The sequence below is a fragment of the Cololabis saira genome, chromosome 7 (assembly GCF_033807715.1).
Source record: "Cololabis saira isolate AMF1-May2022 chromosome 7, fColSai1.1, whole genome shotgun sequence".
NCBI classification, from domain to species: domain Eukaryota; kingdom Metazoa; phylum Chordata; class Actinopteri; order Beloniformes; family Belonidae; genus Cololabis; species Cololabis saira.
Window position 1 is genome coordinate 20,442,167 of NC_084593.1, and position 18,834 is coordinate 20,461,000.

Sequence of the window (18,834 nt, forward strand, 5' to 3'; positions counted from 1 at the left end):
TTTGACCCTTCTAATAAAAAAAAAAGACATGAATAAGGAAGATAACATAATAACAAGACATTTAGAATAGATTTATTAAGCCAGTCAAATACAAAAGTCTCACATGTGCTTTTTGCCTATGGCAAAAAAAAGGGGGGGTGGGGCGGGGGCAAATAAAAAGACTAAAAACCAGGAAAATTCAACTGCCAGTAGTTACAGCAAACCTTTCAAAGTGCAAGTCTGGAATTATCTCATCTCAGCGCTCACCCATCGGGATTGTGTTCCTCGGTACTTTTTGACTATAAATAAAACTTAGCAGTATCCAAATGTCATCCACACATTTCAAAGCCCTTCATCTGACTACTTGAAGTACACAATATCATAAAAATCATAAATGGTGTTTGGTTAAAAACAGGCAAGTCTTGATTTCTGAGACTGCATTTACAGTTTTAAAATGGTGACACAATCTCAAGGCGTGGAGCCGGACTTTTTGTGTCACTGAATTTTTATCAGGTTGATTTCACATGGCATGAACGGTTGTTTATCGAAGTGGGCAGAAATCACAGCTGGACATCCAGAAGAGTTGTTCTCTTTTTCTGAGAAGCAGCTGCACAACTCCCAAACGGTTGCAATAATTTCAACTCTAAGTTTGTGGCAAAACGGGTGTAAAGAAGAAAGTAGTCAGCACTGCCGCCCCAAGACTTTGCTGCAGAAACCTCTAGTTCCTGCATGTTGAGGCTAAAGGAACAGGATTCAAGAGGAGGGTAAATATCAGAATGAGTGGTCAAACCAAGTAGAAGTGTTGTTTAATGAGATTAGGTCCATCATAATGAGGAAAAAAAAAAAGGTTTGTGTATGTACTGTGAATCGTGTACTGTGTCTGATACAAACATACAATGTCAATAGCTACAATATATTGGGATTACACTAACAACATAGAAAGAACAGCATTACTAAAGACAATGATTTACACTTAGTCAATGCAACTATCAAAACAGCAGGTTATAAATAAATTATCAGTAATCACAATCATGTTTTTGGTATGATACCATTAAAATTCATTTCTCAAAATTTTTGTAATTCAACAACCACTTTTGAACAGTTACACATATTGGACAGTTCTATAACATCAATGGCACTGTAGAAATCCTTGCAAATCAATTAACATTCACATTTTTATAGTCTATGATTCAGTGTATCTATATAATTACTCATTGTTGGAATGAGTATATATTGTCTCAGTCTTATTGGGGAATGGCTTGCTGTTACTCTACAAGTAACAAACTAAGTAGTAGGTTGTTACATCCTTGCAGAGAAACAAATCACAAAAGGTGTATTTTCTGGATGAAATAAAATAAAAGAGCAATGTTAATTATTCCAACCTATTTAACAAATGACTTAAGTTCCCAATAAAAAAAAAACTAAAATAATATTTCATGACTATATTCAGAATAGTGAAGTGTTTCACAAATAGCCTTATAAAACGCAAGTATAAACAACATTACAATAGGATATCTACAGTTCAGTAGGAAAATTATAGATCAATCACACCGTATCAACTCAAAAACAAATTGGTTTCATGCTACTACCCAGACTCCTTTAGGTGGGTTTGGTGATGCTTTAGTGCTTTCCAGGGTCTATGTTCTGTCTCTCCCTTTTTCCAAACACTGTCGCTGCTGGCGCCGCTGTTGCTGCTGGCTGATCTGGACAAACAATTAAAAGCACTAAATAAATAAGAAGTTGAAAACTGGTCATTATGTAGTCACAACATAAATGGTTATGCGATTTGTTGGATCATGGCATACATTTTGCAGTCATTTGATGTTGGAAAAAAATTAAAAGTAGAGATTAGTGGTGATTTGCATAAAAGAATAAGACTGGTTTAGTTATATTGGCTTTGGAATTTGATACAGTTTATAATCCAGGAAACAATACAGCAATTAAGTCTTGGAGCAGTCAAGCAGTGTACATAAATATGATCTATAAGAATATGTAAGAAAACAGTGTTGTTCTTGGCTGGCTGCAACTTACCTGCATTCTCTGGTGGTGGTCTTGAACTCTCTCCTACTGCTCTGGACCCTCGGGGTTGAGGGAATGACATCTGCCAAGGAAAACCCTGATCAAAGAGATTGCACCCTTTAAATCCAAATCCCTAAATGTTGTTCATCATTACAGACAGAGGTGTCAAGTAACGAAGTACAAATACTTCATTACCTTACTCAAGTAGAAATTTTGGTTATCTATACTTCACTGGAGTAATTATTTTTACTTACTTTTTACTTTTACTCCTTACATTTTCACGCAATTATCTGTTCTTTTTACTCCTTACATTTTAAAAACAGCCTCGTTACTCCATTTCATTTCGGCCTTTAAAAAAAAAAAACTATCCAGTTAAATTGCGCCATCCGGATAGAGTGAATTTGGTTGTGGTTGGATGAGAAGTATAAACATAATACCATTCCGACACCCTATTGGTTTGTACGCGTCTGCTCTCTGAAACACATGTTAATGCTCAATAGTACACATGGCTCTTTAATATATTTACATTATACTAAGATGCATTCATTTTCAATGGCTTTTGTCCTTAATGGCTTTTTCCCCCCTTACATTACTTTTACTTTTATACTTTAAGTAGTTTTGAAACCAGTACTTTTATACTTTTACTTGAGTAAAAAACTTGAGTTGATATTTCAACTTCTACAGGAGTATTTTTAAACTCTAGTATCTATACTTCTACCTGAGTAATGAATGTGAATACTTTTGCCACCTCTGATTACAGACAGCAACTCTCGTCTTTGCTGAAAGCCCAACAATTATGGCTGAATAAACGTAAGCTGCTATGAGAAAATAAGAAGGTAGAGTTTAAGTTTAAGTCTTTTTTTCCTCAGTGAAAGAGAAACACTCCTTACCGGAGTAACGGGCTGGAAGTCTCGAGCAGGGGGGGGTGCTGCTGCTGCCGCCGCCGCTGCTGCTGCTGCTGCAGCAGCTGTGGCGCCTGCTGCATTGGGCATCCGTGGAGCAAAGTGTATGGGCCAACCCTCAAGACCCTGCGTTCCCACCTGCACAAAGGGACCACAGTAGGGGGGGCTCAGCGGGCCGTTCACTGAGCCTGACGTGGGGTCTGATGTACGCCTTTTCTGCTGCTGCCCCTACGACGGATCACAAGTACACATGTGATCCCCAGTCAGTGCGCGGCTGCTACTCTCAGCAGCCTTGTCTTGGCATGGGCCACCACAGACCCTCAGCCCTGCTGAGGAGTTTACACATCCCACCCGCTGCTCTTGAATGCAATGCAATATTAATAACTGGAGTAAAGCTTATTTTGGTTTCAGCCTTGTCAAATAAAATCTGTAGCCGCCTAGCTCGTCTTCCAAGCAACTACAACTATTCTGCCACAAGGGGGCAGTAGACGGCAAGCTTTTCCTCTACTTGTAAGCTTCTCCATGACACATCTGAAGACTGTGAACAGATACTTTCTTGTTCCTGATCGAACGTACTTTGACAGATGGCCAGAATGAACACAGACACACACGTCAGCCTACAGTCTGATGGCACCACACCTAATAACCATTTTAATAGAACTGCAATATCAGACATGAGCTGTAGCCAGTACCTGTTTGTGATGCTGCATCTGGAGTCTCTCCAGCTTACATCTCTCTGTGCGTTCTCTCTGACACTCGTTTTGTGCCTGATGAAGCTAAACAAACACAAAAAAAAATTATAAATATATATATATATATATATTTCATAAATATCTATCACATTAGTCCTATTTAGCTATTATCATCCCTTGGTGGCTATTTATTGCATTATACAAATCTGATATCTGACCTGATTATACATTTTGGACAAAACTGTATGAAAACAAAACTTACCTGATTAGTCAAATTGGTAATCTGACCCTGGAGTCTCTCAACTTGCCGCCTCAAATCTTCTTTCTCTTCATTCATCCGCTCTCTGTCACTCCTTTCTTTTCTAAAATCCTCCTCAAAGATTTTTACCTAAATTACCATGACAACACAATTAAGGAAAATATGTTTAACTTGTCAAGCTGTAAGAAATTATATGTATGCAAGCAGCACAACTGTTTAGAACTAGAAGAGCTGATTGTTAAAGAACGTTACAAGAGTTTTGGAAGATAATTTACAACACTTAAAATAAACAAGTGTTTTGAGTCACTGCTGAAATAAGTGCCAGTCAGAAAAAGTCAGTTCTGGCGACTGAAAGAGCTTTGCACAATGATTTACTGTTATGGCCTTTTTTTTAAAGTTTACCACCATTATCATTGTTATTATTATCAGGAAAAGTTTAATTTTTTTAATAGATATACTGCAACAATATTACTTCTATTTGGGTTTCAATAAAATCGGGACTAAGTCCAGTTTATGAGTGTGCATGTGTCTTGTTACATGCCCTACCTGTTCTTTTAGTACAGCTATTTGAGTGAGTAGTTCCTGTTTTTTGAGGTTATTGGCTGCATCTGCAAAGTTGCCCTGGCCAGGAGGTTGTTGTGTGGATGAAGGAGAGTGAAGGTTTAAGGCTTCTTCCAAGGCCTGAAGTAAGATAGAAGGAAATATTATACAGAGAGAAAAGCAACTGAACTTAAAAAAAAAAAAAAATCCTCTTTGACACCCACCCTGTTGAGGCGTTGGATCTCCTTCTCCTGGTACTCTCTCTGTTTGCTCAGGGGCAGGAGCTGATCCTGCAGGTAGCGAACCTTCTGCTTCAGCTCAGCCGTCTCAGAGTTTAAACACTCCTTCTCCCCCTGGGTCATAAACACCCAAAATGTTAAAAGGCTTCTCTTCAGGAACGCTTAAACCCTTTTCTTTCCTCTAAACTGAGTTTCTTAAACCATGTGTGCTTAGATTCTCACCTGTACATTTTCAATCTTGGACTTAGCCAGCAGCAGCTTCTTGTCGTAGTCACGCTGCCTCTGCTCTCGCTCAGCCTCCAGCTCAAGCACAGTCTTTTGGGACTCAGCCAGTCGTTGTCTGAGGTCTGTGATCTAAGGGATAAACATTCAAGCTGATTCAAACATCACGGAGTCTGCAAGTGACAGATGTAATGTGCAATTTCCACATAGAAGGAAAAAAAGAAAAAACATGAGACTAAGAGATTGAAAACTATCCGTAAAGATAATCATCACCCGGTGTATGTGGTCAAATACAACGTAAGAAATGCATATTACGACAATGACAAACTATGTCATAGAAATGAGGACACATATGCGAACATGCATTTCTGTTTTTGTATGAAATATGAACGAACTTTGTGACGCAAATGGATACATCTAGGGTTGTGTGGTTAAAACCCAGCCCTGCTTGGTGTCCCTGTCTTAAAGTGTGAATGCAGGCATGTTCGAAGTTGTGGGTGTGCATAAATGCAGGTGTGTGAATACGAGTATGAGAGTGTGTATATCCGAGTGTCGTTGCTGCCCTCTGACTGCACCACAGCAGGAAGTCAAGCGGGTACCAGAGAGGTGAGGGGAATTCTTGCTGAAGGCCTTGACAGCCTTGTGGTAAGTGTGCTAAGATAGGGAGCTATTGCAAGATTGCACCTTTTCCACTGGACAAGCACAGTGAAAACAAACAAAAAAAAACAGGACACGCATACAGCTGCGCCATTGCCAAGTGATGCACGCGGACTTCAGTCCTGCACTCTTTAAAAGATAACTTCTCCACTTGTTTTGCCAATTTGAAAACAAGTTAATTTTAAATGGTTAAAAAAGAAAAAAAAAGATGTTTCACTGGCGAAATGCATTAGTTCACAAATGTTTTGGAAAAATAAAACAATACAGAAACAAAACTAAGGTATCATTTAAAATATGTGTCATTATATATAGCAGCAGTGAGAGGAATAAAAAAAAAAAAAAGGAACACAGGTATTCTAGTCATATCTGACAATTAAGTTACCAAGTCACTAAATTTAACTGCAGTTGGGGTTAAAACTTAGCAACATGTTAAGTTCTTGCTTTTATCGGTACATACATTACTTGTAATGAGCAGAAATGCTTTTATGAAGAAGTACTTATTTTCTGACTGAAATTTAAACATACATCCATGTCAAATTATCAAATTAAAAAATAGGTTTATCTCTGCTTTACTTAAATAGCGAGGAATGCATGTAGGACAGTTTTAAAACAAAAAGCAGCATTTCTATAAACAAACAGATAAAAGAAACTTTTTAAAATTAAGTCTTTACAAATAAAGTTTTTTGTGCTCTGGAACAGCTTAAAAAAAACAACAAAAACAATCAATGGCACGGAGAAGTCTTCCCACACTGTTCATTATAGCTGCAAAGTCATTACTGTACCTTTTGCTCAAACTGTGACTTCATGGAGTTCCACTGAATGTCCCACTGCTTGTTCACCTCCAGAACCTGTAAGCGGTGCCAGAAAGTGAAACAAACAACACTGAACATATAGGAAACAAATGCAGAGACTTTCCCCTATGGCAAAAGAGGATGAGCAGTAACTACAACAAAAAAAGTAAGCAAAGACTCACATCCTTTCTCTGCTTCTCCAAAAGCCTGATCTTCTTTTCATACACTTCTGTGTCACATGCTTTGGTTGGGGTTTTCTCTGCTGCTTTTCCACTCTGGGGGGCGGGAGACAAAATATTCCTAAATCCACAACAATCCTCCATTACACACATCACATGAGCACAAGTGAGGAAGTCAAGTCACAAATCAACTGGTAAACATTTTATTGAGCAGATTTCTAAAATGTAATATGAATATATAAAAATAATAAAATAAATAAATGTATTTTTCATCAAGAAAAATATCTGGTATGTACTGTAATCTAATGTAAAGTACCTTCTGCGGCGTGGTGGCCTCCATCTTCAGTCGGACAGTGGCAGATTCTTCCTTTACCGGCTCATCTTTGGCCTCCGGAGTCTCGGTATCAGACGGTGGCACAGTTGATGCCACTGTCGGTCCTCCTGTGACCAGTTCCTTGAGCTTATGATTCTCCTGTCTAAATCAGTAAGAAAGTGAAAATGATAATATTCGTGAACTTGGTCCCCTGTACAAAGATGATTGATAGTTTGCTTCAGCTTCAGGATGTCATTTGGGAAGAACCTACATTATACACTGGGCGCCAAAACAGAAAGTACTGGAATAACCCCCCACCCCACCCATATCAGTAATGAAAGCATGTTCAACTATCATCTCCCATCATGAAATACAAAGAGTATCACTGTTTTGCAATCAAAACAGTGATACAAAGTTGATTGTTGCTACTTTGCGTGGGTCAAAAACATCATTAGAATAGGGGTTGAAACAGCAGTACTGTGTATTACATTCAGTGATGTAATGTGATTTTTGACCCTGATAGGAATACACTTTCTGTTCAGTCAACGAAACACATAATAAAACAAAATGTGAGCCAAACTAAAAGAGAAAGAAAAATGTTACCTCAGCTGTTCCAAGTCTCTATTCCTGATATGATGATCTTCTTCCATTTTCTTTCGAAGCTCATTGTTCTCCTGTCTGAGCTGCTCACAGAGAGTCTAAAAGACCAAAAAACAAACAAAATGAGACACATCATCATCACAATGACCATCATTTTATACTGTAACACAGGCATTTTTGTGCAGAAGCAACAACCTTTAACTCAATGCTATAATGTAATTGTGTTTGGTATGCAGGTGTACAAGCAGAATTCATATGGAAATGTCATGTGCTTTTCTGCCATACAGCCCTTTATGTCACATATTCCTCCCATGACTGGACATCAATTTTCAAAACATTTTATCACATGTGAAAGGGAAATATTCAAAGTAGCTCCAAAGAATCATCCGGGTTGTGTTACTCAGTTCAGATCCAGTTCCCCGAGTAGGATTATCATTTTATGTAACTTGTTAAGGTGTAATAGTACTTCCTCTACACAGTACATCATCGTGTTATATAAGTTTGTGAAGTAAAAAAAAAAAAGTCTATCTCTCGCACACACACACACATATAAATATATATACACATACATACACACATATACACAAACACAGTACAGACTTAATTTGGACACACTTCCCCACTTGTTTGAATGAGAAGTTCCGTCCAAACTTTTGGTCTGTACTGTATCTATCTATCTATCTATCTATCTATCTATCTATCTATCTATCTATCCATCCATCTTTAAAATGCAGTGTAGGCATACATATATTTAATGTTGGCTAATCATCAACTTCGGTTCACATGACTGCTTAAAACACAAACTTATTGCTGCAGTGATTAAGCAGTTTTTGTATTACATGTTATGTCCACACAAGCTGTGCTCTTGTTGGTAGTTTCAAGCTAACCACCATTTGCTACATAAAAACATCTGAATAGTACTGAATATACTAAAACGTATAAACAGATCTAATCAATCAAATACATACACACAAATTTCTAGTTGTTGTTAAAGTCCTTCTGAAAGCAAAACTCGTGTCTCAACAAAAAAATAAAAACACAGACATGAAACATGATTTCGATCAAAGCAATGTGACAAGGATTCGTCATCTGTTTTTTTTTTAAGGATATCTGTATCTGAAGTCCAACATACCTGTAAGAGGGAGGTCCTTTGTTCATTCTTTTGGACTTTTGTGGAAAGATGGTGAAACTCCACAGCCATGCGACCAAGGTGAGCTAACAGCTGGTTTGGGTTGGACTCCTCAGCAAATATACTGAATGAACTCTCTAGTCTCTTCAGCTGACTTGCAAGCTCATTATTCTCCTGGGGAATGAGGGGGACTGCTCCTGCCACGGACCCGGCCTGGAGAAACCCACATAGGTAAAAAGTCAGTCATGCTCTCAAAGTGACTAACTACATAAGCATATAAACAAACATAACACTCTGTAAGAGTCATAGCACAGCTATTTCTACAGAGAGGAGCAGCTTATTACCCTAAAGAGTTAAACCAGTTTTCCCTGTTTAAAGTAAGTACATTTCATTTTCATTTCATTTATTTAAAAAAGGGACAACGCACATTAATTAACATGAGCACTTGAGTCCATCATGACAGAGTTTGCTATGCCAATTCAGTAAGAATATATTATTTTTAGAAGTGCCTGGAGCCCCAAATGTGGGATAGATTAGTCAGTAACATTATTCTGACAAATGTATGCCCCTAAAATATTATGGCAAGTGTACCTGCTAACACATTTCCCAGGGGTGTAGTGTAAATGAATCAACTGAGTATTTCTGTTTAGTAATAATCCTGGACTTTCCCATGGCTGACTCAAGCTGGAGCTACCAGTATTGAGTTTGTTGGTGAGTCAACACACCAAAGATGGATTCACAATGTTGAGGAAACGGCCATAAAAACTAAATTTGGCCTCAATAAATCACACAAAATTACAATAATCCATAAACAGCTCAAATCAAAATTGCTGTCATCCTATAATCATATAAACCTTTTGGAGCAAATGGTAAAATTCATACCAAATTTGAACTTTTGTGATAGTTAACTTTTGGTACGTACAATCAAAGCATCAGAATTTTTTCTCTCCGTTTTGACCCGCTCAAATTCAGATAACGCCTCCTGTAATAAAACAAAGTTCGGAAACAATGTTTCACGGGCAGAATCTATTACAATGTCAAAAACATGTAATAAAAAAATTATTAAAAAATGTAAGAAAGCTCTCTCTGTGCCAGATGAACTCCCTTATCATTTTAATGGGCAGTTTTACATACAATTCTACAATCATCATATTACTTACAGTGGGCTTCTCAGGCTGAAGTGTCTTTCCTAAACAGCTTGATTGTTCCTCCTTCTCTGCAGTGGTGTGTAAACAGAGTTTGCCTGAAACAAACCAGCTCAAGGTTAAAAGAAGTTCAAGTATAGTAGAATAATATTGCGGTCTTAAGAAATTAATTTAATGTCTAATTACCATCTAGTCTGTGGGGCTTACTTTGCGTCTCAGTTGGAACAGGCCCTCCTGCACACAAACTGGCTGCAAAGCTGGAGGACTTTAAGGCTTCATTGTCTCTCACCAGCTCCTCAACTCGCTGCCGCAGTCGAGATGCCTCTGATTGAGACTCTTCCAGCAAATCGCCTGCAAGTTTTAGAGATCTTAGTTAGCTCTTTCAGCTGAAATATCGCTTTATCTAGGTTCTTTTTTTCCCCCAAGAAACTCAACCATCAATAGAACAATTCGGACATGATCTTCAGCAAGAAATTATTTGAAGACGTCATTGTTTTGGTAATACCACTGGTAACGAAGCTTTTCAAAAGATGGTCAGAGATAATCCTGTTTTACTGCATGCTACTATACTTGCTGCATTTGTTAAGTTTGGCTGCTATGTGTTCATACAAACTGTAAAAGAATATGTAATAGCACATTTCCTACAAATGAAACACAAAAGATGTAGTGTCTCATTTCATTATCTTATGACTGTCAACTGAGGGCAACTAAGAACAGGTCGTGTTGCCATCAGATGGCCACGTTCTCGTCTGGAACCTACCCAAGCTCTTAAGTCCCTTCATCCTCTCCCTCAGCATGCTGTTCTCCTCCAGCAGCTGTCGATAGCTGCTCCCCCCTACGGCCTCATCTCTGCCTTTGACTTCGCTCCCACCTGGATCGTAGATGCGATATGGTCCTTTACCTTCCATTGCTCTTGCTCACTTCCTACACATGATCCTCTGAACTGTGGAAAGAGGTAAAAAAAAAAAAAACTGTTATGTAGGCTATTGACAGAAACATAACGAAGGTGCATGAGTAACACTAACAAGACTTTTAAAATCAACCATTTGTGTTTGTTGCATTGCTTGTACAGTCTGAGGATGAACAGCTTTTAAATGCTCTGGTATTGTTATTGTGTAGCAAGATATGGAAAACATCAAATATCCCCCAGTCAAGACAGTCATTACACCGGTCATGAAATCACTACACTGGCTTCCAGTTAGTCAAAGGATAGAGTTTAAAATCTTACTGCTTGTCTACAAAGACCTGAATGGTCTTGGACCAAAATACATGGTTGATCTGTTAGTTCCTATGAAGCTCCCAGACCCCTGAGGTTCATCTGGATCTGGTTTGTTGTGTGTCCCAAGAACCAGAACCAAGCAAGGTGAGGCAGCGTTCAGTTATTCTGCTCCTCACCGGTGGAACAAACTTCCTGTAGACCTGAGGTCTGCTCCAACTGTCAGCTCCTTTAAATCAGGGTTAAAAACATTACTGTTTACTCAAGCGTACTCCTAAATTAAACTTACCTGCTGTATTCTACTGCCCTTATTTTTAACAGTTTGTGCTTTTTATTATTTTACTTCTTTTCTTATCATCTTATTCAATCATATTTGTTATTTACTGTCTAATTATGTCGAATTATTTACTGTCTAATTATGTCTTTCCGCTTTTAATGTCAATGTAAAGCACTTTGAATTACCTTGTGTTGAATTGTGCTATATAAATAAATTTGCCTTGCCTTGCCTTGTATGTTGTCTACACTGACACTTGACAAAAGACAAAGGAAATTCAATTATTATCGCACCACTGTGAGATGACAGAATGCAGCAGCATCACAGTGATGCTTCTCTCTATAGTGACACATATGGCACAAGAGTGCTCGCGTTGGTGACGACTAAATATGACAACTACAACCATCATATCCGGAGAGGGGGGGGGCAGACAAAAGCAGAGAGGGGCAAATATTTAAAGCAACATGGATTCGACTAAAATAAAACCAGACTAGAGTTAAATCCAGCCCCATCCATCCAGCTGGTGATAGCCACCTTCACAGGCAGCAGAATGGCTAGTGATAGTTTTCGCTGTTGTCATGCAAATTGGTAGCAACATCTCCCATTAGCTGTCGGCGGAACAACAAGGAGCCGTCAAGTCCACGACGACTAAAACACTCAAAAGCGACACGGTCGTAACGGTGAGTTTAGACGGTTAAAAAAGAAAAAAAAACGAAAACAAAAGAGGTGTCGTTGGCTCGCTTGCCTGGGTACCTGGTAGCTGGCAGTGGCCTCTCGTCTCGCTGCTCAGACAGACATGTACTGCGGAAGTGGTCTGCCGAGTCTCCGCCGTAACCTGGGAAATTCCACCTCGCACTGTTTGATGTAGACGGCGCTGATTGGTCCGCTGGAACGCACCAATCAGAGCACGGCTCTCATTTGGGCCAGCACGGTGGACCAATCAGAGCGGGGCTCTGTCTCGAAGGGGGCGTTAACGCGAGAGAAGCGTCTGTAATGTAAACATTCTGGCAAAAAGCCTTAAAGCACAGCAGCCCGTTGAGCGATAGCAATAAAACGTCAGATTTTCAGATTATGAAGCTCAAGAATGAGATCAAGTCATATTTAGGTAGAAACAACTTTTCTTTAACTGTATTTGGCCTTCAATCAATTTTTGGCAGGTGAAAATGCCTATTTTGTGTTGTAATGGTCCTTTAAAAGAGTTCAAAGCAATCATGTGAGCTCTAGTGTTTATATTATGAAGCTCAAGAATGAGATCAAATCATATTTAGGTAGAAACAATCTTTCATTAATTGTATTTGGCCTTCAATCAATGTTTGGCAGGTGAAAATGCATATTTTGTGTTGTAATGGTCCTTTAAAAGAGTTAAAAGCAATCATGTGAGCTCTAGTGTTTATATTACGAAGCTCAAGAATGAGATCAAATCATATTTAGGTAGAAACAACCTTTCATTAATTGTATTTGGCCTTTAATCAATTTTTGGCAGGTATCAGCCTTTACAAATACATATTGAAAACTTTCAGCTACGTATATCACTTGTCTCGTGTCCATCATGTACACTAGGCCGGATTATATAGTTGTCTTACATGTATTTGTAGTATGAGTGTTGAGCATGTACTTCAGCAATACGTTCATGTAAATCTATGGTCTTTATAACCATAGTTTTTTTTTAGATTAGATGAGATTAGAATACTTTATTGTCTGTCCCAATGGTGACAGAAATTCCTCTTTGACAGGGCTCACAACCACATTCACACATTCCCATGAAGACACATTACAATAGAAAACGAATAAATACATTAAAAATACATTAAAAAGAAAAAAAACAGTAAATAAGTTAGAACAGACATGACTAGTGTCTGTTAAAAGTGCAATGATCTATTTAATAGTGTTCAGAATGATTGTGGCAGATGGAATGAATGATTTTTTTGTAAATGTAATTTTCTTTTTATAGTAAATTTCCCTTTTTTTACTGTAAAATGTGGGGGGAGGGGGGCACTTATAGTGTGGCCACCCTGGGGCACCACCCTGAGTTCATCCGGGTCTGATAAAGACCATAGATTTACATGCACGTATTGCTGAAGTACATGCTCAACACTGCAAATAAATGTAAGACAAGCAACCAACTTATTACAGCATATGACTAAATGGTCAAACAGGCCTACCTATTGGGATGTGTATGCGAGGGTGTGCGTGTGGATGTGAATATGTGTTTGTGTGAGAGCGTGTATGTGGGTCAAGGAGGAGACAGACAAGCATGAATATGTACAGTATATGAAATGTTTTTGTTTTGTTCTAACTGTTGTAATACATTTTTGCACCTGTTTTTTTGCGTTTGTTCTTTTCTAATGTATAGTGGACATGCTACTACAACAAAATGTATAGAGCTGTGCCTGTGACTGTCTGCCTTTTTTTTTAAGTTGGCATAAAATGAATAAAAAATTGTTAACAAAAAAAAAACAGGCCTACTGAATGAGCTGATGTGAAGGTAGGGAACAGCACATTAATAAAATAGCATGTGTAGGCTGTTAGATTTAAAGTTGTTAAGTTGTTAAGGCACTCACTCAAACACATTTCTTTTTATTTTATTATTATTATTATTTTCATGTATTTTTTGGTTACCGCTGTACCTGTTTGCTCCTCTTCCAGCAAATATATAGAGAAAATAACAAAATATGACATATATGGTCCAGTTAGTCATTTGATTTGGTGCCTCCTCATTGGCTGGTGTCTCTGGGCGCTCGCCGGTTCAGTATATGGAGAATCCGGCCTAGCACGTATCACTTGTCTCGTGTCCATGATGTACATTTAAATATTTCTATAAATATGAACCAATAACAAAAAGGCTGAGATGATACTGTGATACCTGGGACTGAAACCTCTGCTAAAAAAAAAGTAAGTCTAAATTGTCTCTTGAATTAAAACTGCTTAAATAAAACATTGTACCCCTACACCACCCACCCTCTTAAGTTCAACGATGAACACGACCATTTTCTGTGAATTACATTAGTTTTCTCATTGATAAAGTCAAAGAAGGGGCTGTTGGGGGTTTCTGTTATTGCATCACCCATTTCCTTTGAACCAAGAGAACACTAGAGACTAGATCAAATTGCACAAATTGTCGTCATTCAAGTTAACATGGTTATTTTTTCTCTTTTTTTGGCAAGAGAGCTAGGAAATGTAAAATTAAGAGGAAGCAAAAAGGTTTATTGTCTTTATTACTTTTAAACATTGTTTTTTAGGAATTAATAGTGTCATTCAGTCTGAAAAAATTAAAATGAACAACAGAAGTCACATTTAAATTGACTTTGTTAGTATGAATCTATTCCTGCACTTCAGGACTTCAACATTTAGAATTTAAAAAAAAGTGTATTAAAATAATTGACATGTTGAAAAACAATGTGTCACCAAGAGAGGCTGAAAATGATTTTAATATTTATCATTTTACAGTGCATAAATCATCAAATAATTCAAGAAATCTAGAGGAATTTTAGTGTTTGAAGGCCAATGGTACATAACTAAGATCTGCGACCATGATCTACAGCCCCTCAGACAGTATTACATCAAGAACAGGGTGTTCATTATTAACTGAGATATCAATGAATATGGTCAAGGGATTGCTGTAGGAAATATTTGTTAAGCCGTGCAATACCGATCTACACCCAGAAATGCCACTTAAATCTTTATGGTGGGACCAAACAAATCTTTTGTGTTATGGTAGTGTTGACATCTCTTGGCTCGTATCTGGGAAATCACTAATCCAGATAACAGAGAAAATAAGGCGAAAAGAACCAGCAAGACTTCCATCAAAAATGAGTCCTAAAGCAAGTGTAATGATTTGGCATCATATACTGTGCACATGGTTGTGGAAGAAAAGAGTACTGGACTGGCCTTTGTGAGAACGTGTGAAAAAATCTGAAAAAAAACCCACTCCCAAATGCTGCACACCTTCAGACATGTTTGCAGGAAGAACAGGGGGGAAATAACACCTGAAATATTGAAATACCACATCCTGGCGTCTCTAACACCATGGTAAGTAAGTATTGTGAGAAACATTACCAAGCGGTAAAAGCTTTTTGGAATGTGCCGCCGGCATAAAAATGAAGAAATTACATGTGTATTGAAAAATTAACCGGACAAAACAAAATTTGAAACATCTTGGGTTCACAGGCAATAAATTGTTTTCCATATTGCCCAACTTATCAGTCCAAACATCACTGAGACAAATCCACAGGTGATGGTAAAAATGTCAACTGGTTCATCAGTTTAGTCTACTGATGGTGGCATTTTCGTAATTATGATGAAGATTTTATAATTGTCCACATTATATTTGTTAACACAGGCTCTTTCATCCTGATTCACCTGACTAGACATGACATAAAAAACATACACATAATAAAAAAGACAATTGTCAACCACCTTTAATGAATTGCTAAATTAATCCAAAATAAAGTGATATATCGAAATGACTTTTCCTCAGAAAAAACTTAGTAACCCATATTTTATGTTCTGGGTCTCTGGAAAGCGCCTAGAGACAACTTCTGTTGTAATAGACGCTATATAAATAAAATTGAATTTAATTGAATTTCATTAAAACTACCCATAATATGTGTTACATGGTTTTGATTCAACTAAATTGAAAAAAAAAAGTGTTTATAACCAAGTCTTATCAAAAAGTCAGTCACACAATGTTAATCTGTTCTAAGAATTCTCAAGATAAAATCATCCAACACTGGCATGACAGAAATAAACACGTATCACTACCACTGCTACATAACTCTGAGTGGAAAAATATAAACACAGTCCATTTTTAGTCAGTCAGATTTATGGGACTTTTACACAGTGCTTTATTAAGTATAAATTATGTTTGACATAGTTCCCGAAACTGTGGTTGACATAATTCATAGTAAGAAATTTGGTTAAATTTTGGTTAATTTATACCAAAAAAAACAACAAACATATATATATATATATATATATATATATATATATATATATATATATATATATATATATATATATATATATATATATATATATATATATATATACCGTATATGCTGCATGTTTTCTATGCTTTAAAATGAAATGTGAATCACATGAAATAAGATATGCCTTAGCGAACTGAACTGTCTTTAAATTCTTATTGTCTCTCAAAACTTATCAAATGAACACAGGAAACAAAGCATTTTCAAATATATTTATAGTATACATCACATTGTTAAAGATAAAGCCAACGCAATCTGAAGCCTTTTATGATCCCTCTAAGCAGCTGCAGTTAGTTCTTCCCGTGCACCACTTTTGCTGGTATTATAGTTTGGTAATTGCTTCTGATTTTAAAAATGTCATCATCTTTAAATGGTTTCATAAAAAAAAATTTTGAAGCCTAACTTTTCCACCACTCAATTGTGTCTTTGCCACTTGTGATTTTACCTCTTACTACGCAACAAGACAAAAGCAAATGGCTGACAGACTGTGACGGCTGGAGTCTGCAATAGACTGCAATAGACTTGTGCTTATAAATCACACATCTGATATTAAAAAAAAAACCCTTTGATAGTTAAAAGATAATCTGAAACTGCTTAGGCCTTGTGTTTCAACCAGTCAGTCACGTACAGAAACACACACAGCTGCACTGCATGTATCCTGTTGGTCAGAAATTGCTGGCAAATCGTGTGAATGTGTCTCCCCGGAGAGCCATTTGATGGCTACAGGAAAAAGCAAGCACGCATCTCATGTGGCTCACATGCAAAGATGTTTTTTCCTTAGTCCTGAGCCGGCAACCAAAAACCTTTTCAGTATCTATTGGTGCATAGTATTTCCTCATGAGGCTGCTGTGATGTGCTAAAACAATAAACAGGGTGATGACTCTGAGCCTGCCAGCACAGAACAAAAAACAAAAAGCCCGAGGATACAGGAAATGTCACCCATCATTAAGTCCCACTTGGTAACAAACTGCACACAGTGTTTTAGCCTCATGCCTCCTGTTCAACACACTTTAAAGCATTTTCCTGATTGAGAAAAAGGCAGTAGAGTGAGCGGATGACACATAAGAAAGAATAACCACCAGTCTGAAGCCCCACTGTGTCACAAGAGTTTGCACCTCACCCTGCTGATGCGCAGGAACAATCCGGTTTTCCCATCTCCAAGCAGCAGAAATTAGCAGCTGATAGTCATTAGCTCTATGCGACTTAATACAAAATGCCCCTTTGTTTGGCAAGCACTGACTTCAACTGTCTTCCCGGAGGTTTATATCAGGAATATTGCAGCAACTGAGCCTCTATAATAATCAGGCTTGAAATAAATACATCCAGGATCTAGAAAATGGGCAGAGACAGACAGTGGCACCCAGACATTTCTGTCTGTTTCTGTCTTCTGTTTATACTGTATGAGGCGAATTATATCACATTTAACAGCAAATTTATCAAATCCAGGACACCAGCATGCCAGACGGCCAAGTATCTCAGTGCATATTTGTAATTGTGATGTAGCTCTTCTAAGAGCACCCTTGTGGTGCTTTAAAAAAAATCCCCATATTTAAAATACAATTATATTAGGAATAAGAAAGCATAATAAAATAAAATGTGATAAGTGGTTTGTAGAGGCCACAGAATGTAGGAGGTCACAATAGTTTTAAGACAGTGAGACCTTAAAATAAATATTTTAACTATATTACTTTTCTCGGTATATGTTACTAAGAGAGGGAAACGGTAACTCTCTCAGTAACAATGTAAAGTGCAATAACAATGTGAATGCAGTCATCCATGAGAAGAAAAACAAAGAAGTAATGCATGCCATAGATAATAGGAAGTACAAGCATTGATATGTATAGGCTAAAATGTTAAAACAAATAAACAACTACTCACCCACACATTTAGCTTGTGTCCGAGAGGCACTTTTTAAGGAAACTGGTGAATAAGGAGGAAGCAATTTCACTGTGAGACTTAGGGAATTCCCCAGTAAAATGGCCTGATACTACAGGCTCAGCCTGAACAGAACCTGGTGTGTATCCAATTGTGTGGCCTCCCTTCACTGAGTTATACAGCACATGAAAAGAGAACTGTGTACATTTAAATCATTTTGGACAGTAGCTCGCAGCCCCATGTTGGTTGTACATGAATAAAACATAAATGGTACAAAGAGTACAAAATATAGCACACACTGCACAGCACAATGGGCCTACAGATGGTTTAGTGCAGTGCATGGCCTGTTTGCATGATCACATCATGTCATACAGTCATGTAAACATAAAGTGGCACCAATGAGTCTCTAAGAGGACTTTGAAATAGTTAAACTACCGGTACAACCAAGCTGAGCATTGCTACAGTGAAAAGAAAAAGAAAAAAAATCCCCCCTGTTATCAAAAGGGAAATTCAAAACATTGTATGATGTTGATAGTGCTATTGTAGTTATCTCTCAATCTCTTGTAATTATCATCAAATGGAGCTATTTCAGGTTGGGTGTGCCATTAAAACCAAAGTCACTGGCTGCTGCAGACTCGAGTACTGGCTGCCTTGGACTTTGGCGTGCTGGAGGGGATTTCCTCGCCACATACGTCTTTTTTTTTCTTTCCCCTTTTAACTTGAAATGTCCTGACAGCAGCTGCACTCAAACGCAGCCAAATGAGGCTCTAACAAGAGCGAAGACAGCTGTCTTGCACTTACATACAAGTGCTAATGAG

The 18,834-nt window shown here is 37.8% G+C and overlaps 1 protein-coding gene across 8 annotated transcripts; it reads right to left on the minus strand.

Moving 5' to 3' along the window:
• Positions 1-50: 50 nt before the first annotated feature.
• Positions 51-18,115, minus strand: tnip1 (TNFAIP3 interacting protein 1). 8 transcript variants are annotated; one of them, XM_061724977.1, is made up of 18 exons: positions 18,020-18,115; positions 10,427-10,609; positions 9,853-10,017; positions 9,682-9,764; positions 9,444-9,503; positions 8,525-8,734; positions 7,396-7,490; positions 6,796-6,955; positions 6,483-6,575; positions 6,292-6,357; positions 4,853-4,984; positions 4,616-4,744; positions 4,398-4,532; positions 3,855-3,980; positions 3,593-3,676; positions 2,889-3,128; positions 2,011-2,095; positions 51-1,682 (listed from the first exon to the last, which is right to left on the minus strand). In XM_061724977.1, the coding sequence occupies exons 2-18, from the start codon at positions 10,572-10,574 to the stop codon at positions 1,600-1,602; spliced, it is 2,094 nt and encodes a 697-aa protein (XP_061580961.1). In that variant the 5' UTR covers positions 10,575-10,609; positions 18,020-18,115; the 3' UTR covers positions 51-1,599. The 8 variants fall into 8 exon arrangements, with proteins under 8 accessions (XP_061580961.1, XP_061580963.1, XP_061580966.1 ...); XM_061724979.1 differs by lacking the exon at positions 18,020-18,115 and adding an exon at positions 11,910-12,014 and having other exon boundaries at positions 9,874-10,017; XM_061724982.1 differs by lacking the exon at positions 18,020-18,115 and adding an exon at positions 11,910-12,014 and having other exon boundaries at positions 2,889-3,038.
• Positions 18,116-18,834: the final 719 nt, after the last annotated feature.